The sequence below is a fragment of the Peromyscus maniculatus genome, chromosome 1 (assembly GCF_049852395.1).
Source record: "Peromyscus maniculatus bairdii isolate BWxNUB_F1_BW_parent chromosome 1, HU_Pman_BW_mat_3.1, whole genome shotgun sequence".
NCBI classification, from domain to species: Eukaryota; Metazoa; Chordata; class Mammalia; order Rodentia; family Cricetidae; genus Peromyscus; species Peromyscus maniculatus.
Window position 1 is genome coordinate 35,134,688 of NC_134852.1, and position 21,815 is coordinate 35,156,502.

General features: G+C 50.6%; 1 protein-coding gene across 1 annotated transcript in view; it reads right to left on the reverse strand.

Moving 5' to 3' along the window:
* The window catches only part of Sptbn4 (spectrin beta, non-erythrocytic 4), a 91,685-nt gene that overhangs the window by 45,562 nt on the left and 24,308 nt on the right, over nucleotides 1–21,815 (reverse strand). The window contains exons 6-16 of the mRNA XM_006995829.4: nucleotides 21,585–21,665; nucleotides 19,439–19,554; nucleotides 14,324–14,436; nucleotides 13,952–14,139; nucleotides 13,760–13,877; nucleotides 12,963–13,121; nucleotides 11,701–12,003; nucleotides 9,722–9,872; nucleotides 5,625–6,558; nucleotides 4,279–4,416; nucleotides 1,220–1,970 (exon numbers count right to left, since the gene is read on the reverse strand). Of these exons, the coding sequence (XP_006995891.1) occupies nucleotides 1,220–1,970; nucleotides 4,279–4,416; nucleotides 5,625–6,558; nucleotides 9,722–9,872; nucleotides 11,701–12,003; nucleotides 12,963–13,121; nucleotides 13,760–13,877; nucleotides 13,952–14,139; nucleotides 14,324–14,436; nucleotides 19,439–19,554; nucleotides 21,585–21,665 (3,052 nt within the window). The remainder of the gene's footprint in view (nucleotides 1–1,219; nucleotides 1,971–4,278; nucleotides 4,417–5,624; nucleotides 6,559–9,721; nucleotides 9,873–11,700; nucleotides 12,004–12,962; nucleotides 13,122–13,759; nucleotides 13,878–13,951; nucleotides 14,140–14,323; nucleotides 14,437–19,438; nucleotides 19,555–21,584; nucleotides 21,666–21,815) is intronic.

Genomic DNA, 21,815 nt, shown 5'->3' on the forward strand with positions numbered 1-21,815 from the left:
CTACATAGTGAGACCCTGCCTCCATAAAACCAAAGGGCTGAAGACATGGCTCATCGGTTAAGAGCATTTATTGCTCTTCCAGAGGACCCAGGTTAGGTTCCTAGCAGCCCCATCTGGCAGTCTACAACCATCTGTAAGCTCCAGACAACAACATCTTGGCCTTCTCGGGAACCTGTACTCACACGCTTATATACACACACGTGTGCACAATTAAAAATAATACAAATAAATTCTTTTTAAAAAATTAAGTCATAGCCGGGCGGTGGTGGCGCACGCCTTTAATCCCAGCACTCGGGAGGCAGAGGCAGGCGGATCTCTGTGAGTTCGAGGCCAGCCTGGACTACCAAGTGAGTTCCAGGAAAGGCGCAAAGCTACACAGAGAAACTTTGTCTCGAAAAACCAAAAAAAAAAAAAAAAATTAAGTCAGGTAGCAGTGGTGCACACTTCTAACCCCAGCACTCAGGAGGCAGAGGCAGGCAGATCTCTGAGTTTGAGGTCAGCCCGGTCCACAGAATGAGTTCCAGGACAGCCAGGGCTACACAGAGAAACTCTATCTTGGGGTTGGGGGGCTGGGGAGTTAGGGGGGTAAAGAGATGGCCCAGCTGTTAAGAGCACAGGCTGTTCTTTCCAGAGGACCTGGATTCAATTCCCAGCACCTGTATGGTGGCTCATAACTGTCTGTAACTCCAATCTCAAAGGATCTGATGCACTCTTCTGGTCTCCCCAGACTCTAGATGCACTTTATGCACAGATACAGGAGGGTAAAACAAATAAAAATAAATCTTTTTTAAAAAATTAAAAAGTGGCTGCGTATGGTGGTGCATGTCTTTAATCCCAGCACTCAGGAAGCAGAGGCAGGAGGATCTCTGTTAGTTCGAGGCCAGCCTGGTCTACTGAGCGATTTCCAGGACAGCCAAGACTGCATAGAGACCCTGTCCCGAAAATAAATAAATAAATAAATAAATAAATAAATAAATAAATAAATAAATAAATAAATAACAAAACAACCAATTCCATAAACCTCACACCACTCAACATAACCTTTAAATTCTGTCACACACTTGCTCTCCCCTCACAGTCCAAAACTCGATTTTCCCGTTAAACAACTACTTCTCCCTTAATTCCCTACCCCCATATTGAATAAAACAGAAATCTAGGGGCCCCAGGAAACACCCCACCCCCACCTGAACCCGCACCCCAGCGCACCGCCAGCGGGCACCTGGTTGCGCAGCACCGCGAGCGCCTGGCACAGGTCTCTGAGGAAGAGCTGATAGACGTGCGCCTGGACCAGCGCCTCCCTGCGCTCCTCCCACAAGCCGAGCAGTTTGTGCCAGCCAACCTCGAGGTGCGGCAGCCACTCGTCTAGCGCCAGGCCGGGGCCCAGCTCCGCGCCGTCGGACGCCAGCAGCGCCTCGCTGGCAGCCACGATGCGCGTGTAGTCCTCCTCCCGTTGATCCACCTCCTCCTTGAGTGCGGCGTGGCGCGCCAGCAGGGTGTCCGCTTCCTCCAGGCTGCGCGGCAAAGGCCCCTCGACGGCACCCGCCGCCTCCTGCGCCCGCACCAGCCAGTCCAGGAAAGTATCCAGATCGCGCAGGAAACGCTGCAGGCGACCTGCCGCCGCCACCGCCTCGCCGCAAGCCTGAGCCGCTCCGGCCAGCGCGCCCCACTCGGCTCCCAGCTCCTCTGCGCCCTGGTGCAAGCGCGTCGCCTGGGCGGGGAAGCGCTCCGCCAGCAGCGCCGCCTCCTCCAGCAGCGCCGCCTGTCGCGGCTCTAGTGCCTGCAGGGCCGCCTCCAGGCCACTCAGACGCCACTGCAGGGCTCCGCCCGCGCGGGGCGCGCTCTCCACCGCGCGCCGCTTCTCGCGCACCTGGGCGCGCACCTCGGCCACCTCCAGTACGTGGTTCTCCACCAGCAGCACGGCGCTCATCTCTTCTTTGCGCTGTTCCACCAGCTCCACGATGCGGTTCCACCTGTCCAGGGGCGGGAAAGAGGGTGATCAAATGTGGAGGTCCATGCGCCCAGGGTAAAATCCATTCCTTGGCCACTCGAACGCCACGGGACCTGGGAGAGTGCAGGTTTGTGCCTGGATAAATAGGATTCCACCTTGGACAGTGCTTAGAGCGGCAGCTCTCAATGTATCGCTCCAGCGCTATCAAATTATCTTCATAATAATATTAGAACCCGATTTGTCATCTCATTCTCTTCCGGAGTTTAATCGCCATTTCCAGAGTCCACTTATTAGCGACTAAAGGCAGAAAGCAGACCAGAGATCCCCGCTGCCTGCCTTACGTCACAGGCCAGGGAATCACAGCTTTGTGGAGTGGTGCACGCCTATAATCTTAGCACTCCAGAGGCTGAGGCAGAAGGACTGCCTTGAGCTTAAGGCCAGCCTTGGATAGATACAAGAGGACAAGAAAGAGAGTGCGCGCTTCACAATGCTACTCTTTCCACTTTTTTCTATTATGAAAAATACTTGTATTTTACTGTCTGGAATGTAGCTCAATGACTCAGCACTTGCCTCGCATGCTCAAGGCCCTGGATTCCATCCCCAGCACCATGAAAAAAGAATTAATTGTGCCAACATATCTCCGGCTCTTTATTTGTTCAGATTTGTTTTTTACAGCTGTGATGTGTGTGTGTGTGTGTGTGTGAGTGTGTGTGTGTGTGTGTGTGCGCGCACTTCTGTATGTACATTTGCATGTGTGTCCTGGTGCACATACACGTGAATTAGCCTGCAGAGGCTAGAGGTTGACATTACTGTCTTCCTGAATTGCTCTCCATTTTATCTCTTGAGGCAGGGTCTCTCACTGCACCTGTAGCTCTCCAGTTCTGGCTATCTGGCTAGTCCAGCTAGTCAGCCTGCCCCCAGGGAACCCTTAGCTCCGCCTCTCAAATGCTGAGACGACAGGAAGCTGTCAATCCTGCTCTGACCCTCACACTTGTAAGATAAAGTAAGTGAGGGGTTTGTTTGTTTGTTTTTAATATGGGGGGGGGAGTCTGTACTCATTTCATATATGTGTGCATCAACTGCCAGTCACATGCCCACAGAGGTAAGAAGAGGGTGTTGTATCCCCTGGAACTGAAGTTGCAGAGGGTTGTGAGCCACCATGTGAGTGCTGGGAACAGAACCTGAGTTCTTTACAAGAGCAGTGCTCTTAACTGCTGAGCCATCTCTCCACCATACCCCATCCCTTTCTAGAAGGGTTCTAGTTCGTATCTCAGGCTGGCCTGAAACTGGCGTTCCTCCCGCTTCAGTCTCCTGATTGGGGAGATTGGATACAGGAATGTCTCTGGTTGTTGAGGCAAGATTGTAATGATATTTTATTTGTGCACCCCAATAAAGCTTATCTGAAGATCAGAGGAAAAAGCCAGCCACTGTATTAAACATAGAAGTCAGGCAATGGTAGCATACACCTTTAATCCTAGCATTCGGGAGGCAGAGATCCATCCAGATCTCTGAGTTCAAGGCTGCACTGGAAACAGAGCTAGGTATGGTGGCACACATCTTAACCCCAGCACTTGGGAGGCAGAGTCAGGCAGATCTCTGTGAGTTCGAGGTGAGGCCAGCCTGATCTATGTAGCAAGTTTCAGTACAGCCAATGCTACATAGTGAGACCCTGACTCAAATAAATAAATAAATAAATAAATAAATAAATAAATAAATAAATAAATAAATAAATAAATAGCAAAACATAGAGCCAGGTATGGTGGCACATGCCTGTAATCCTGGTACCTGGGAGGTAGAAGAAAGAGAACCAAGAGTTCAAGGTCATCCTCAGCTACACAATGAGTTCAAGGCCAGCCTGAGCAACAGGAGCCCTTGCCTCAAGGAACCAAAGTAATAGACAAGTAAATAAGAACCCCCAAATAAGATGAAGTGCATGGAAAAACTCCTGGCCAATAATAGCACCTCATAAACTCTTTCTGAGCAAACCAGTGAACAGCCAATGTAATGGGCTGCAGCCCCATATTAACCCATCACCACCAGCACTGGCTGTATATTACCTTTTTGCCAGGTTGTCCTTGAGCCTGAAGAGATGGCTCAGTGGTTAAGAATTCATACGGCTCTTGCAGAGAACCCCAGTTCCATTCTCAGCACCCACATTGAGAGGCTCACAACCACCTGTGTCTCCAGCTCCAGGGGATCCAATGCCCTCTTGTGGCCTCTACAGGCACTGCACACAAGTGTGCACCTTTCAAAAGTTTTTCCTAATTTACAAGGTTCACAGCGAAAGGCATTGACAGGAAGAAGGACTTTCCTGCCCAGGCCCCACCTACCTGCTGTTGAGGTGGTCCTGACAGGAGCGCACCTCATCTGAGCTGGGGTGACCTCCTTCCACCAACTCCTGAACCGTGTGGTTCACATCCAGGACTCGGCCCATCAGACTGTTCATCTCCTGGTCCAGACTTTCAAATCTGCAGAAGAGGATGGAGAAATCAGAGGTCTGGACCTGCAGGAAGCAGTTCACTTTTGGTCATGGGTTCCTACGCCATTTCTGTTCCCCTTGCAGGAATTTTTCTTTCTTTCTTACTCACTTCTCTCTCTCTCTCTCTCTCTCTCTCTCTCTCTCTCTCTCTCTCTCTCTCTCTCCTGTAGCCCAAGGCTGGCCGCAAACTCTCCATGTAGCTGAGGACGACCTTGAGCCCAGGCGTGCATGCCACCCTGACCAGCACGGGCTCTATTTTGTGTGCGGGCTGCTGGGATGTTAGATTGCTCAGCACTCCATCCTGGTCCTCTAGACTTGTCATCACACTGTCCCTGAATCATCACACCCATCCTCACCTCCGAATGCTGTCCTCCACATCTCCATGTCCAACCTCAATTATTCCCATTTGAATCTGTCTTCAGCCTTATGGCTGGCTACATACATCCTTGGTGCGCTCTCACACCTACTGTGACTCAAACTGTCCGTGGCATCTCCCTTCAACTTAGTCTTCCTCTGAATCCCTCGCTCAGGGACAGCCCCAAGTAACTCCCAAGCCCCTGACCCCTAGACCTTATTTTGAATCACTGCCCCAGATCATAATTCCCCCACGGTCTCTATCTACTTGCCTCCTGATCTGCTTCCCAACTCAGCTGCCACAGTCGCCTCCTTCAATCTGCCCTACTATATGTCAGGCCAGGATTATTGATTTATTTTTAATTTTTGAGGCAAGATCTCACTGTATCTTTGGCTGTCCTGGAACTCACTATGTAGACCAGGCTGGCCCTGAATTCACAGAGATCTGCCTGCCTATGCTGGGACTAAAGGTGTGCTCCAGGGTGGAAGCCACCTTAGTAGCTAGGAGATGACATCTGTCTTAATGGGAGTCTCAGGCATGGGCCAGGTTGGAGGGGTCTGTCAATATGTATTCTGTGAATATAAGCCTCATAACAACAGCAAATGGCTGTGGGAGGCTCTGTACCCGGAAAGCATTTGCTAGGTGTTTCACACCGGTTAACTCATTTCTTGTTCACCACAAGCTTGAGACGTAGGCACAGGCAAACCGAAGTCCAGAGTGTAAGGCAGTCACAAATCTGATGAAGGATAAAGCTGGTTCCCCCATGTAAACTGCTGAGCCAAAGGATGTGAGGTTGTGTGCGTGAGCAAGGGGCCATGGGGGTCTTCCACATGCGTGCTCACCGGTGCTGCACCACCTCAACGTCGTCGAGGGAATCGGGTACACGCATGGCCAGCAGCCACTGCTCTTTCTCTCCAATCCACAGCTCGCACGCGTGCACCTCGCCGAACATGCGGTACACGGCGAGCGCGTCCCGAAGCCACTGGCGTCGCAGCGCGGCCACCTCGGTCACCTCGGCGAACAACTGCTCGGCTTCCACCACGCGCACCTGCAGCGCCACCACCAGCGGCCCGGCCCCACTGGCTCCTCCCAGTGTCGCCAGCTGGCGCCTAAGGCCACTCACAGGGCCGCGATGCGCTTCCACCTCCCCAGTGAGAGCGCGGTGCTGGCGCGCCAGGCGACGGCTGGACGCCTCATCGTGACCGAAATCGCCGGCGGCTGCCAGGCGGTACGCGTCGCGAAGCCAGTCCAGGAGCCCGTCCAGGTCAGCGCCGAACTGATGCAGAGCCCGCGCCTCCTGCAACCTTCGTTCCCTGCGTGCAGCCGCCTCTTCCAGCCGCTGCCACCGACGCCGAGCGCTCGCTGCGCGCTCCGCTAGGCTGGCCAAGTGCAAGGGCTCAGCGCCCGGACCCACGGAGCCACCCGCCGCAGCCAGCTCCTCTCCGCGTCGCAGCGCTTGCTGCAGCAGCGTCCGCCGGCCGCCCAGTTCGCCCTGCAGGATCTTGTGCTGAGCCAGCAGGCGAGCGGTGCTGGACAGGTCGTGCGCGCCCCCCGCCGTGCCCGCCGCGCCGCCACTGCCGCTCGTGGCCTCTAGGAGGCGCTCTTTGTCCCGCGCCCAGCTCTCCGCCTCCTCCAGCTCTTGGAGCAGCGCCCACAGGCTCCGCGATGCCTCCAGCTCTGCTCGTCGCCGTGCCGCCTGATCCTGCAGCTCCGCCAGACAGCCGTGCACGTGGTTCACGCGGTTGCAAATGACCTGAGGATCGCAGGGCTGGTAGCCTGGGACAGGGGAAGGAGAGGATAGGAAGAAGTGTAAGCCCATGTCACCCCCTCCTAAGGCTTCCCGGACACTCCAAGCTTAGAGCAAGCACTGTATTCTCAGACTTCTCGCCGACTACCTCATTCTTCCTACCGTAGAATGTCACCACCTGTTTAATCTTTCTTTGGGGTAATGGTTCCCTGGGGGCCGATAAAGGCTATTTCCTTCATTAACTATCGCATTCCACACCATTCCATACAGGGCAGAGCCCAGTGAATGGGGTGACTTGCAGCTGACTGATGGATTCCAAGCATCTCAGATGTGTATACGAGAATGTAAACTCTGTTTCCCGGGGAAATGGGCCAAATGCAACTTCCTTGTCCTTCAGGAGGTGTTCAGGATTCCTCCTCTCCTCTTGCCTAATCTATTAATTAACATGGTTTTTTGTTTTTTTATTTTGTTTTGTTTTGTTGAGACAGGGTCTCACTAGGTAGCTCTGGCTGTCCTTTAGTTCACTATACAGACCAGGCTGGCCTCAAGCTCTCAAGGTCCATCTGGCACTAGCTTCCCTAGTACTGGGATTAAAGGTGTGTGGGTGGCACCATTGCCGTCCCATGAACGTTTTTCCTCAAACATTTCGACTTCCTCCTGAGTCCCTAATTCATAAGAAGAGAAACTGTGAAATTCATTTGACAGATCACAGTCAACCTTTCCTTGATGGAGCGAATACAGCCAACAGTGCATGCCTGTAATCCCAGAACTCGGGAAGTGGGAGCAGGAAGATTGCAAGTTCAAAGCCAGCCTGGACTCCATAGCAAGGCTCTGTCTAAAAATTTAAAAAAAGGGGGGGCTGGAAAGATGGCTCAGTGGTTAAGAGCACTTGTTGCTCTTCCAAAGGGACCTGAGTTGGGTTCCCAGCACCCATGTTGGTGGCTCACAACTGACTGTAACTCCAGCCACATGGGATTCAGTGCCCTATTCTGTCCTCCACAGGCACCCACACTCACACAGACACACACGCACACATAAAAGTAAAATCAGTCTTTAAAAATATCTTTAAAGCCAGGCCAGTCGGCCCAGCTATTGAGGAAACCTCCTGGGTTACCACGTGAGTTCAAGGCTAGCCTGAGCAACTTAGTGGGCCCTGTGTCAAAATGGAAAATTAAAGGGAGGCATAGGTATAGCTCAGGGCCAGCTGGGAGCAGCTGGGAGCCAACTAATCAGCAGACCATCCATTCAGTGTGTCCAAAGCCCTAGGTCCAGTGCCCAGTACTGAAAAAGGGGTTGGGGATGGGGTCGATCAAGAGCCTGTTCTGGATCCATAGTGCATCATCACCATGACAACACAGTGACGGGAGTCTGGGTCAAGATCAGGACATCCAACAGGATTAGGAAAAAACCCTCAATGTTTGTTCTTTCTTCCTTCCTTCCTTCCTTCCTTCCTTTCTTCCTTCCTTTTTTTTTTTTTTTTTTTTTTTTTTTTTTTTTTTTTTGAGATAGGAAGTTGTCAAATCACTCCAAATGCCTTGAACTCTCTATGTAGCCAAGGGTGTCCTTAAACTTCCAAATCCTTCTCCATCTTACAAGTGCAAGGATTATGGTCATTCACCACCGCACTGTTTGTGGGTGCAAAGGATTGAACCCAGGGCCTCCAGCATGCTTAGCCACATCCCCAGCCCAAATTTACTCTTAGGAGGTAGCACATGCCCAATAAGATGAGAAACTCCCCCATCATCTTGCAAGCTCTGTGGTCTAGGCTTCTGTTTCCTCACCAAAGAAAAGGCTGCCAGCACTCAGGGCTGGCTGACAAACATCAGACAAGTATCGGAACACCATCAACGAGGTCATTCCCTGACCACAGTGCAGTAGAACAAAATCGAACCAACTCACAATCAATCCAGGGCACAGACAAAATCAAGGTGGTTGTGCAAACCACAATGACCCCCACATCCCCTCGGCCAGCCAAGGTAAATAGTTGCTATTGTTAACTGCAAAAGTCCCCACTCCTATATAAATAAGAATGAATGGGATGCTCAGTCATGAGGGGCTGGAAAAGCACCCAGTGGTCAAGAGCGCTTAGGACCCTGGGTCAACGCCTAGCACCCACATGGCAGCTCACAACCATCCATAACTCCAGTTTAAGTGGATCCAATGCCTCCTTCTGACTTACAAGGGCACCCAGGCAGGTATGAGGTACATACATACATACATGCAGGCGAGACACTCATATACATAAGAAATAAATCTAAAAACAAAAAATTGAGATAGAGTTTCTCTGTGTAGCAGCTCTGACTATCCTGGAACTCTGTAGACCAAGCTGGCTTCGAATTGAGAGATCTACCTGCCTCTGCCTCCTGAGTGCTGGGATTAAAGGCGTGTGCCACCACATCTGGCACATCCTTAGCTCTTTACACATTTGATGTTGTTTTATGGTGTTAACTGAGATTGAGTTGTGAAAGGCTTAGCACATTAATGTTCAAAACAAGTGATGTATTTCTGTATAATTGAAAAGCAGGACAAGATTTGGTGGTCCAACACTCCACTTGGCATTGGTACCTCCATGATCTTCCTAACCAAGTGAAATCCTAGACTCTGCTTAGATGCCTCCAAGAACAGGAAGACCCACCCTTTGCTGTGGGACGGTCTGTATGTCAAATTGCTCTGATTGGTCAATAAATAAAACACTGATTGGCCAGTGGCCAGGCAGGAAATAGGTGGGACAAGGAGAGAGGAGAATTCTGGGAAGCGGAAGGCTGAGGCAGAGAGACACCGCCAGCCGCTGCTATGACCAGCAGCATGTGAAGACGCCGGTAAGCCACCAGCCACGTGGCAAGGTATAGATTTATGGAAATGGATTAATTTAAGCTATAAGAACAGTTAGCAAGAAGCCTGCCACGGCCATACAGTTTGTAAGCAATATAAGTCTCTGTGTTTACTTGGTTGAGTCTGAGCGGCTGTGGGACTGGCGGGTGACAAAGATTTGTCCTGACTGTGGGCAAGGCAGGAAAACTCTAGCTACACACCCTTCCTTCCTCCTTTCCTTCTTTCCTTCCTTCCTCCCTCCCTCCTTCCCCCTTCCCTCCTTCCTTCCCTGTGTCCCTTCCTTCCATCTCTCAGGAGTCCTCTTTGCCTTTATTAGCATCCACCATGAACGACTCCATCCCCTCCCTTTCCCAGACTCACCCTGCAGCTGAGAGAATCTCAGGGCCGCAGCATTGAGGGCCTCCACCCGCTCCCTCTGGGCTGCGATGTCCCCCTCCAGTAATCCATGCTTCTGTAGCAGGTCGTCGGCCTCCACCAGATGCTGCCCACATTCCCGAGACAGCAGCTGAGTCTGCCGGGAGACAGCACTGAGCTCACACCGGCATCGCCGGGCCACTCACCTCTCCCCACAGCACACCAGCCTTTGCCCCAGGACACTAGGGCAGCTCTCGTCCCTGTCATGGTCTCCCTGGTCTGTCATCCTGCATCCCAGAAGGTTCCCACCTCTCACTGTCTCCACGGACTGCCATAGTGTCTCTCTCTCTCTCTCTCACACTCTCTCTCTCTCTCTCTCTCTCTCTCTCTCTCTCCACCTTCCCTCTTTTTCTCTTTCTCTCTTTCTCCTCCTTCCCTTTACTCCCCACCCTTTCCTATTTTTCTCTCTGTCTCTACCTTTCTCTCTCTCTCTCTCTCTCTCTCTCTCTCTCTCTCTCTCTCTCTCTCTCTCTCTCTCCATCTATCGCCGGTAGATATCTCTTTTCCAAACTGGCTCTACCCTGGTGTTTTCCCTGTAGCCAGACATTTGTCTGCTTTTCTGTGTGTGGTGTGTGGTGTATGTGTGGTGTGTGTGTATGTGTGTGTGCTGTGTATGTGTGGTGTGTGTGTGTGTGTATGGTGTGTGTGTGTGGTATGTGTGCATTGTGGTGTGTATGTAGTGTGTGTGTGGTGTGTGAATGTGGTGTGTGTGTATTGTGGTGTGTGTATGTGTGTGTGTGGTGTGTGTGTGTGGTGTGTATGTGAATGTGGTGTGTGTGTATTATGGTGTGTGTATGTGTGTGTGTGTATTGTGGTGTGTGTGTATTGTGGTGTGTGTGTATGTGTCTGTGTGGTGTGTGTGTACGGTGTGTGTATATTGTGGTGTGTGTGTGTGTGGTGTGTGTATATTGTGGTGTGTGTGTGTGGTGTGTATGTGAATGTGGTGTGTGTGTATTGTGGTGTGTGTATGTGTGAGTGTGTGTGAGTGTGTGTGTGTGTGTGTGTGTGTGGTGCATGTATGTGTGTACATGTGTTTAAGATGTTGGGGGGCACTCATGCCAAAATATGCCTGTGAAGGTGACAAGGCAACTCCATGACGTCATTTTCTCCCTGCCACATGGGTTCCAGGACCTTCAGGGTAAGTGACTTCACCTGCTTCACCTCTCACCTGTCTGCTTTGTTTTGTTCTGTGTTTACTTATTTACTGTGTGAGCACAGGCTCACACACGCTCCTCTGTTTACTTATTGTGTGTACATAGGCTCACACACGCTCATTTGTTTACTTATTTACTGTGTGCACAGGCTCATACACGCTCGTTTGTATAGATGTCAGAGGATAATTTTGGGGAGTTGGCTCTCTCCTGTTGCAGATGAGTTCTGGAGATTGAATCAGGTCACTGGCTTGATACCAGACACGTTTTTACCCGCTGACACCTTGCTGTACCTTTTGTTTTGTTTTGTTTGTTTTTCGAGACAGGGTTTCTCTGTGTAGCCCTGGCTTTCATGGAACTCACTTTGTAGACCAGGCTGGACTCGAACTAACAGAGATCCACTTGCCTTTGCCTCCTGAGTACTGGGATTAAAGGTGTGCACCACCACTTCAGGCTTTTTTTGTTTTGTTTTTTTAACTTGAACTCTCTATGTAGCTGAGGATGACCTTGAACTCCAGATTTCTTCCTCTGCCTCCTGAGTGCCAGGAGTACAGGTGTGCACTGCCATACCCAGTTTTATGTGGTGCTGGGGGTGGAACCCAGGGCAGGCAAGCACTGTACCAACTGAGATACATCACCCCCGACCTGAGGCTTCCTCTTTATCTGTCTTCTCCCTCCTACACCTCTTCCTCTGTGTCAGCCCTCAGAATCTGCATCCTTCCCTGTCCTCCAAACACCTGACCCCCACTCTGAGACCCCTCATCTGGTCCTCACCTGCATCTCCTCCATCCAGTCCACCATGTAGACCATCTCCTGGAAGACCTTTTGCAGGGCCAGATTCTGTTCCAGCCGGGTCCGCCGGGCACCTACCAGCCCAGTCAGCAGGGCCCACTGGCGAAGGACACTGTCACGTTGGGCTGCTACCCGCCGGGCATCGTAGTAGCCTTCAGCTGCCAATGCCTGGGCTAGCTCTGCTACACCCTGAACCCGCTCCTCATAGGCTGCGATATCTGCTTCGATGGCCTCGTGCTTCTTCATGGCTGCCTCCACTGCTGGCAGTTCATATCCGAAGTTGTCCTGGGAAGTTACAGGCCAAAGACACCTACCATGCTGCTTCAGGCAGCCACCTGCTGCTTTGACCCCGAATGACCCTAGAAACTCCCCCTCACCATCTCAAGAGACCACACCTACAGCTTCTTTATCCCAGAGACCAGCCCATCTTCCCAGTTATCTTGAACATCAGTCTGCCTTTCCCTGTTAGCCTGGAGACCAACCCCACCATGCCTGGTTATCTTGGAAATCAGTCCCACTGTTACCCTGGAGACTAGCCTCACCCTATTCAGTTTCCTTAGAAACCAGTCTCATCTTCCTTTGTTACCTTGGAGACCAGTCCCACCTACCTCCAATTACCCTAGAAATCAATCCTACTTTCTGCTGCCTTGGAAACCAGACCCATCATAGTTCCTCTAGACAACAGAACACCAATTCTAGTTGCCCCGGAGATCAGTCCACTCCCTACTCCTGTTACCCTGGAGACTAGCCCATCCTCCCTGGTTGCTCTAGAAACCATCCCACCTTCCCCAGTTACTCTGCGGACCAGTCCTGTCCTCCTCTGTGGTATGTCTACCTGTGAACTTGTTACCCAGAAAACAGGTCCACCTTTGCATCGTTCTGGAGACTGGGGACCCGATTTGCCCCATCCTGATACTTGGGGGACCAGTTATAGCCTCCTGAGTTACCCTGGACACCAGATGCAATCTCCAGCTTCACTCACTCTAGCTAAACACTTCCCTTCTGTGTTAAGGGGGCTCTATTCCCCCCCCCTCAAGATGAACTTCACTCTCCTGTCTCCTCTGAACCCATGCCCCTCACCGATCTCTTAGGACTCCCTTCCAACCCTCTTTTGTTGTGTAGAAGGCTAAACCAACCTTCCCTGTTGCTTAGTCTCCATTTTGAGTCCCAGGGCAATGAGGTCTTCTCACCCTCAACCCCCTACGCCCCTCCACCCTCCACCCCTACCAAGGCCAAGCTCATACCTGGGAGACCAGGCGCTGGTTCTCATTCAGCCAGCTCTCCCTCATGGCCACCTTGTGGTCAAATCTTTGAGCCAAGAGTTCCAACTTCTCCTGTCGGATGAGCTCGGCTCTGAGGGCCGCCTCCCGCTCATGCTCAGCCTTCTCCAGGTCACCCCATGCCTGGAGGAAGACAAGAGGAGGTGCTTAGCGTCCAACAACTGTCCGCTGTTTAAAGATCCAGGCTTTCCTGTCTGAGGCCACTCACGGCATATACGGCACCTTCAAGCAAATTAGAAGGAAAAAAAAACAAAACAAAACAAAACAAAAAAAAAAAACTTGCTGCCTTCTTGTGATACTACCCCTGGAAGATTGGCAGAATAAATATTCAGTCCGTGATTCTATAATGGGAACCTTTACAATTCCATAATGCCACCTTGTCTCTCCCTTAAGTCCACAACCTCACTGTGGTGGTTTGAATGAAAATGGCCACCATAAGCTCATGGGGGTGGCACTATTAGGAGGTGTGGCCTTGTTGGAGTGGGTGTGGCCTTGTAGGAGGAAGTGTTACCAGGGGCAGGCTTTGAGATTTCAGATGCTCAAGCCAGGCCCAGTGGCTGACTCTCTTACTGCTGCGGCCGATCCTGGTGGAGAACTCTCAGCTCCTTCTCCAGCACTACATCTGCCTACATGCCACCATGCTTCCCGCCATGATGATAACAGACCGAACCTCTGAACCCAATTAAACGTTTTCTTTTATAAGAGCTGCCGAGGTCATGGTGTCTCTTCACAGCAATAAAAACCTAAACTAGGGCACTCACCTTGTCGATATCCCAGATGCCACAGCCTTCCCGAGGCACGAAGAGGCGCCGGTTGTGGGCGCGCAGTTTGCTCTGGATACTGAAGAGCAGCACCTCCAGGTTCCCCTTCTCCTGAAACCTGAGGAGGCATGAGTTCAGGGTCCCCATCTCACACGCCCAGCACCACCCCTCCGCTCCTCAGCCGAGTCTCACTTGACGGGCTTCTCCAGCGTACAATAGGCAGTGAAAGCCTGCAGCTGCTGCTGCACCCCACTCAGGGAGTTGGCAAACTTCTGGTTGCTGATGAGGCCCACGGTGCGCTGAATCCAGGCCAGCAGCTCCGCCGCCAGCTCCTCGTAGCGCTCTATGATCTTGTCCACCTCCAACACCTGGTCCAGGACCTGACCCAGCGAAAAAGGGAGCGTCAGCTTTGTTTCCAAGGACGAGGTACAGGGTCTGGTTCTGGTGTAAAGCGAGGGTGGGTTGTCCTGATGGCTCTGGGTACCAGTATAGAGACTTAATCTCCAAGACCCAGCAGGGGTTCCTGAAGTCTCCGCCCTCCCCCATTCCTCGGCTCCCTCCTACCTTCCCAATGCGCTTTCCCTCCACAGCCAGAGCCTTCATCTTGGAGAAGTAGTGGTAGAAGGAGACCACATAGGTGATGATGGACTTCTCATCTGGAGCCTCCATGTTCACATCTGGCGGGAGAGGGGATTGAAAGAACACGGTGGAGTTTCTGACCATCTGTGTGGCCTCAGGCAAAACAACCTCTCTGGTCCTCAAATGTTGGTGCTTTCTTTTTCTCTTTAAATTTTTTTTAGTTAAAAAGATTATTTTACCATTTTTTGTAATGGGTGTTCTGCCTGCGTGTGACTGCACCATGTGTGGACAGTGTTGTTGCAGGCCAGAAGAGGGCACCAAATCCTCTGGAGCTACAGTTACAGATGGTCGTGAGTTGCCACATGGGTGCTGGGAACTGAACCCCAATCCTTGCCAAGATCAGTCAGGCTCTTAGCCACTGGACCATCTCTTTATTTCTGGTTTTCTTTTTCTTTTCCTTTCTTTCTTTGTTTCTTTTTTTCTAATAGTAATTTGGGGAGGCAGGTTTTTTCTTTTTCTGTTTTTTTTTTTCTTTTTGGTTTTTCCAAAACAGGGTTTCTCTGTGTAGTCCTGGCTTTCCTGGAACTCACTCTGTAGACCAGGCTGGCCTGGAACTCAGAGATCCACCTGCCTCTGCCTCCCAAGTGCTGAGTTAAGGGTGTACAGCACCACAGACTGGCTATTTTTTCTTAACATTTTTAAACTTTATTTTTATTTATATGTCTGAGTGTACTGCCTACATGTATGTCTGTGTATCACATGTGCTATACAGTGCCCACAGATGCCAGGAGAGAGCATTGGATGCCCTATGCTTAACTTACAGCTGTGAACCATTTGGGAGCAGGGCATAAAACCTGGGTCCTCTTTTGGGGGGGTAATTTTTAAATTTTATTTTATGTACATTGGTGTTTTGCCTGCATGTATGTCTGTGTGAGGGTGTCTGATCCCAGGGAACTGGAGTTACAGACAGTGGTGAGCTGCCATGTGGGAATTGAACCCAGGTCCTCTGGAAGAGAAGTCAGTAAGTCAGTGCTCTTAACCGCCATCTCTACAACCTCTTCCTTCCTTCCTTCCTTCCTTCCTTCCTTCCTTCCTTCCTTCCTTCCTTCCTTCCTTCCTTCTTTCCTTCCTTCCTTCCTTGCTCGCTCGCTCGCTCGCTCGCTCGCTTGCTTTTTTTGACAAGTCTTACTGTGTGGTCCAGCATGCTTGGAACTTGCTTTGTAGACCAGGGTAGTTCTGTACTCACAGAGATCCACCTGCTTCTGCCTCCCAAACTCCACCTCCTCCGGAGTTTTGTTTTGGTTTTTAATCTGCCCAGTGGGGATCTTCTATTCATGGGATTAAACAGTGTCTGACACATAACCATAGATAAATTATCTATAATTGTTTCTTTTTAACCACATTAAATTGATTAGTTAATTATGCGCCATGCGGGACTGGTTATCTCCTTCTACCGTGTGGCGCTCACGCTGTCAGGCCCAGTGGCAGCACCTTTGCCAGGTGAACTGTCTCACTGGCCCCTGTAATTCTTTTGAACACCATCCTACCAATGCCTACCACCTCAGCCCTCATGCATATCCTTTCTTTCCTCCTCGATACCATTCTCCCTCTGTATGTGTAACTTTTACTCACAGCTCAATTCAAATTTGCTCACACAAGCTTTCATCCTGCCTGGATCCGAATTCTTTACCTCATTTTCTCTCATCATTCTCTCTCATAACATCCTGTGTGTGTGTGTGTGTGTGTGTGTGTGTGTGTGTGTGTGTGTGTCTGTGTATGTGTGTCTGTGTATTTGTATGTGTCTCTACATGTGTGTCTGTGTTTGTATGTGTCTCTTTGTGTGTGTCTGTGTATGTTTCTGTGTATGTGTGCCTGTGTGTGTGTCTCTGTGTGTGTCTGTGGGTGTCCATGTCTCTGTGTGTGTCTGTGTATGTGTGTGTGTGTCTATGGGTATCTATGTCTAGGTGTGTGTATATGTGTGTCTGTGTGTCTCTGTGTGTGTGTCTGTGTGTGTCTCTGTCTGTGTATGTTCCAACTCATGGACCTGCACCTGCTAGTCAAGTGATCAACAACCGAGCTACATCCCCAGCCTCATACAGTTTCTCATTTCCTCCTTGGAAGGCATCAGGACTTGGGATTAAGCTGAGACCACACTCTGTGGAGATATCTAGGCCTGTCTTTTTCTCCACAGTCTCTGCCATGCCTAGCACTCAGATGCCACTCCAGAAGCACTAACCAAGTGTATGATGCTCGAGGTTTGACACTAAGGACTCAGGCTTCAACAGTAGCATATGTTTGAATCTCAGCTTAACATCTTACTTGCTGTGTGTTCTCAGGAAATGGCCCTAACTTCTCTGAGCCTCAGTTTCTCCCACTGTTACAGTGAGGACAATCTCGATCCCTGCCTCCCAGGAACATGAGACAACTTACAAAGAACATGCCAGGTGTGGCAGTACACACCTGTACTCCTAGCACTCAGGACGTGGAGGCAGGAGGAGCAGGGACCCAAGGCCAGCCTTGGCTACATAGAGGTCAGCTATCCAGTCTCAAACATCAATACAAAGAAAGAAGGGCTGGGGGTGGGGCCAGAGAGGTGGCTTAGCAGTTAAAAGAGGCCATACTGCTCTTGCAGAGGATTGGAGTTCAGTTCCCAGCATCCACACAGGACAGCTCAAACTGCCTTTAACTCCTCCAGCTCCAGGGGACCCAATGCTTCTGGCTCCATAGGCACCTGGAAACATAGCCACATACCCAGACACAGACACACACACACACACACACCTAAAAAGGAAACAAAATTTTTATTTTTAAAAAATAATAAATAGCCACAAATGAGACACTCAACAAATTCTGATGTTACTTAAACATAAGTATCGAATGCACAGAGACAAGGTCTCACTGTGAAGCGTGGGTTGGCTTTCAACTCTTCATCCTCCTGACCCAGTCTCCCAAGTCCTGGCGTTACAGCCATGTGCCACTACACCCAGCCCACAGGAATCTTTGCTGCGTCATGAAACCGACACCCACTGACATCTATTATGTTCGGGCACTGAGAGCAGAATACTGCTATCAGACACAGCGTCGACTTGCTGAGACCATGTTTCTGCTTTTCAACATATGGTGGGGGTGATGGTTAGTTTCAGTTGGTGGTGTGCATGTCTGTGAAGGATGGTCTTAATTAAGTTAATTGACAGAGGAAGGCCCAGCCCACTGTTGGAGGCATCATTCCCTAGGCAAGGGGGCCTGAACTATGCAAGAGTAGAGAAATCACAGACAAGCAAGTGAATACAGGTGCATTTCTCTCCTCTTTTGACTATGGGCGTCACATGTCTGGCTATTGTATGTGCCTCGCACTTTATCTTCCCCACAATGATGGACTGCAACCTGGTACCATAAGCTAAAAATAAACCCATTCTCCTCTAAGTTGCTTCTTGTCAGGGTATGTAATTAGAGCAAGAGAAATAAAACTATGACACAGTAAGTGACTTCAAATGAGCTTTCATTTACAGCTCTTCAAAACACAGTAAAGCTGGACTTAATGCTAGGCATGGTGGTGGCGCACGCCTTTAATCCCAGCATTTGGGAGGCAGAAGCAGGCAGATCTCTGTGAGTTCGAGGCCAGCCTTGTCTCAGAGCAAGTTCCAGGACAGCCAGAGCTACACAGAGAAACCCTGTCTCAAAAACCATAAATAAATAAATAAATAAATAAATAAATAAATAAATAAATAAATAAATAAAATACAGAGCAAGTTCCAGGACCACCAGGGTTACACAGAGAAACCTTGTCTCAAAAACCATAAATAAATAAACAAACAAACAAACGAATGAATGAATAAATAAAGCAGAGTTGGCAGGCTGGGATGTGACTCCATGGTAGAACACTTTGCCTAGCTTGTACAAGTCCTGAGGTTTAATCCCCAGTACTGCAAAAATAAACAAATAAACAACTCCTCAGTAATCCTAGCACGTGGGTGAAAGAAAAGAACGTGAGCATGAAGGGAAAACTGTGATAACCACCCAGCCGCGCTGTCTGTGTGCAGAAAAGGAAGCGCGGTCATCTCAGAGGCTGGGGGATGATGGTGCCAGGGAACACTGAGGATTGCCACCAAGGATGCGGGAGGAATGGGGCTGAGACAGACAGAGGATGAGTGAATCAGGACAGAAATGAGACCGGATATGAGGGTCGGGATGGGGAGAGGAGGAAAGGTAAAAGCAAGGCCTGGTAGGGCAGGCCCTACCACCCCAGACATTTGGGAGGCTGAGGCAAGAGGATGGCGAGCTCAAGGACTCTGTGCAAAAAAAAAACAGTAAATAGAAAACCGGGATATGGCTTAGTGGTAGAGCCCCTGCCTAGAATCCCCCAGTGAGGGGCTGGGGGTGTGGCTCAGTGGTAGAGCCCCTGCCTAGAATCCCCCAGTGAGGGGCTGGAGTGTGACTCAGTGGACGGAGCCCCTGCCTAGAATCCCCCAGTGAGGGGCTGGGGGTGTGGCTCAGTGGTAGAGCCCCTGCCTAGAATCCCCCAGTGAGGGGCTGGGGTGTGGCTCAGTGGTAGAGCCCCTGCCTAGAATCCCCCAGTGAGGGGCTGGGGTGTGGCTCAGTGGTAGAACCCCTGCCTAGAATCCCCAGTGAGGGGCTGGGGTGTGGCTCAGGGAGAGCCCCTGCCCTAGGATTCAGGTGTGAGGGTTTAGGCATTGATTCAGCAGTAAGAGCTCTTGTCTAACAAGTACCAGGTACTACGTTCAATGTCTAGTACCAAAACAACAAAAAAAGGAATGAAGTTAGAGGTGACGTTGTGGGGGGGAGCGGAGACATTGCTGAGGTCTGGAGAGGGCGTTGGATTCAGAGCTGGGGCTGGAGAGAAGATGGGGACTGGGGATGGAATCAGGGGTGAGGAGAGGAGCGGTTCTACTGGGATGAGAGGGGGTGAGGATGGAGAGAGAAGGATACGGACTGGGAAGGGGAGTGGTGGAGGTAAGGAAGGCTTCGGGAGTGAGGTGGGATTTGGAATGACCGTGGGCTCTGCTGCGGTACTGGGTGAGATGCAATGATTCTCACAGTGGAGTTGGGATGGATCCAGAGACGGGACCAGACGGGGCTCACCTTCGGGGTCCAGCAGACGTGCTAGCCCCAGGTGCTGTTCGGCTGTGCGGAAAGCTCTCTGCAGGTTGTAGTTGGCGTTGGACTTGGTGAGTTTGCTGAAGTCCACAAGATCAGGCCTGGGCAGGGGCACAGAGCAGGCGGGCAGCAGGCAGGCTCCAGGGCCAGTGGGCAAGCAGGTAAAAGGACGTCTTTACCTGAGCCCCACCCAGGTGAGGGGCACAACCCAGCCAAAGAGGAAAAGTGTATGTGCTACGGGACCAGGCAAGCACGTGCCTGGGGCATGCATTGTTTGTTAGGGCATGTGTGAACATGTATTCATGTGTATTTATCACTGGGCCAGGGTGTGTGCACAGACTAGTGGCTCTGTCCATGGAAGCTTGGAGTGATGAGCCCACAGGATGCTTTCCTGTGTAAGTCTGTGGGATCTTCTGGCAAGACGAATCTGTACAGCCCTGTGTGTGTCGCATGGGAGCATGGGTACACATGGTACCCCCATGCCTGCTTGGATATATTTGTACACAGCATTACATAGTCAGGGCACATGTACTCAGGCCTTCAGCCTTGGTGTCAAGGGACCTTCTGGTGTATTTATTTATTTATTTATCTGTTTATTTATTTATTTATCTGCTTATTTATTTGTTTGGATTTTTGAAATAGGGTTTCTCTTTGTAACCCTGGTTGTCCTAGAATTTACTATGTAGACCAGGCTGGCTCGGGTATGTATATTTATGCATATGATATATATTCACGTACAGGCAGACTATATATATATCTGGTATATATACTTATATAGCATGCTGTCATGGCCAGAAGAGTGAGGTCAGGAACCAGCCCTGGGTTCCGGCCCAGCTCGGTCACACCTTGGCTGGCACTGCCCGAGTGCCCGTTTCTCTGTAGGTTTCCTCAATTGTGAACGGGGCTAATAATAGCAAAGTCCTGCTGAGGGTGTCGAATATTAAAAGGACTCGGAAGACATTTTGTAAATATCACCTGCTGGTAAACATGATCCAGTCACAGTCTGTGAGTTTCCTTGTAGAGAAGGTGTCCAGATCTCCCCATGTGTGTGTGAGGATGGCAGCTGAGTGGACACACACGTGCCAGGAAGAACTGGGCACTGGCTTTGGCCACACCTGAACAAATTCCTTCCAGACGCTAGGCTGGAAGTTCCCCCAACCTGTCATTTGGAAAGTTATGGTGTTGAGTGTCATTTTTCTGCACACTCAAACCTCAGCCTGTTTAGCACTAGGCGCCGGGAACAAGTGCCTGAGTGTGCAGGGATCCAGGAAGCAGGGCTCTGGGGGATGTAGAGCGCTGAGCGGACACACTCCAGAGTGGACAGTCCACCAGGAATGAGGCCCCCATCCTGGCTGTGCATGTTTACGGGCCTCTGTAAGCAAAGGCTCTGCCGCTAAGCCACACTTCCAGCCCCTCACTCGTAAATACTAGGCAGTCTAGGTATCTGCTCAGGAGCTGACTAGTTTTTTGTCAACTTGGCACGAGCTAGAGTCGTCAACCTCAGCCAAAAAAAAAATATATATATATATATATATATATAAAACCATCAGACTGACCTTATTAATGATTGATGTGGGAGGGCCCAGCCCACTGTGGGCGGTGCCATCCCTGAGCAGGTGGTCCTCAATCTAATCGGAGAAACTGAGCAGGCCATGAGGAACAAGCCAGTAACCAGCATTCTGCCTCAGTTCCCGGTGCCAGGCTCCGGCCCCTGTGTTCCTGCCCTGACTTCTCACAGAGATGGAGTGTGACCTGGGAGTTGTAAGATGAAATAAACCTTTTCCCTTTTAGACTGGTTTTAGCCAGTGTCTCATCACAGCAACAGAAAGCAAACTAAGACAGCTGGGATTGAGTTCTCCACTTTGGGTGTCTATTTGCACAGGCTATTTGTATGGATGCTCCTCTGTGCAAAGTGCACATGTGTCTAGGTTTGTGGCCTGAACAAAAGTCTGTGTGGGTATGTGTACCTCTGTGAAAAGCTGAAAGGCACATTGACAATGGGAAATAAGTGTATATGAAGGGGTAAAGGTGAAGGGATGGGTTTTCTGTGTCATCTATATGTGGTATGTATGTGTATGTACAGGTGTATGGCCTCAAGGATGTGGGGGTAGGGAGCAGGGCAGGGTGGTACCTGTGACGGTGAATGAGGGCATTGAAGGCCAGGCCATCTCTCCAGCTGGTGGTGAAATTCTGGATGTTTACCTCAGGGTAACTGGGAGTAGGGAAGGGGGAGACAAAGGGAGAAATGAATCAAGAGGGAAGGATAGGAGCAAGGAAAAGAAAGGTGGATATTCAATGGGCATAGAAAGAACAAGGGATGGATGAGTGGGTGGATGGATGGATGAATGGATGGGTGAGTGCA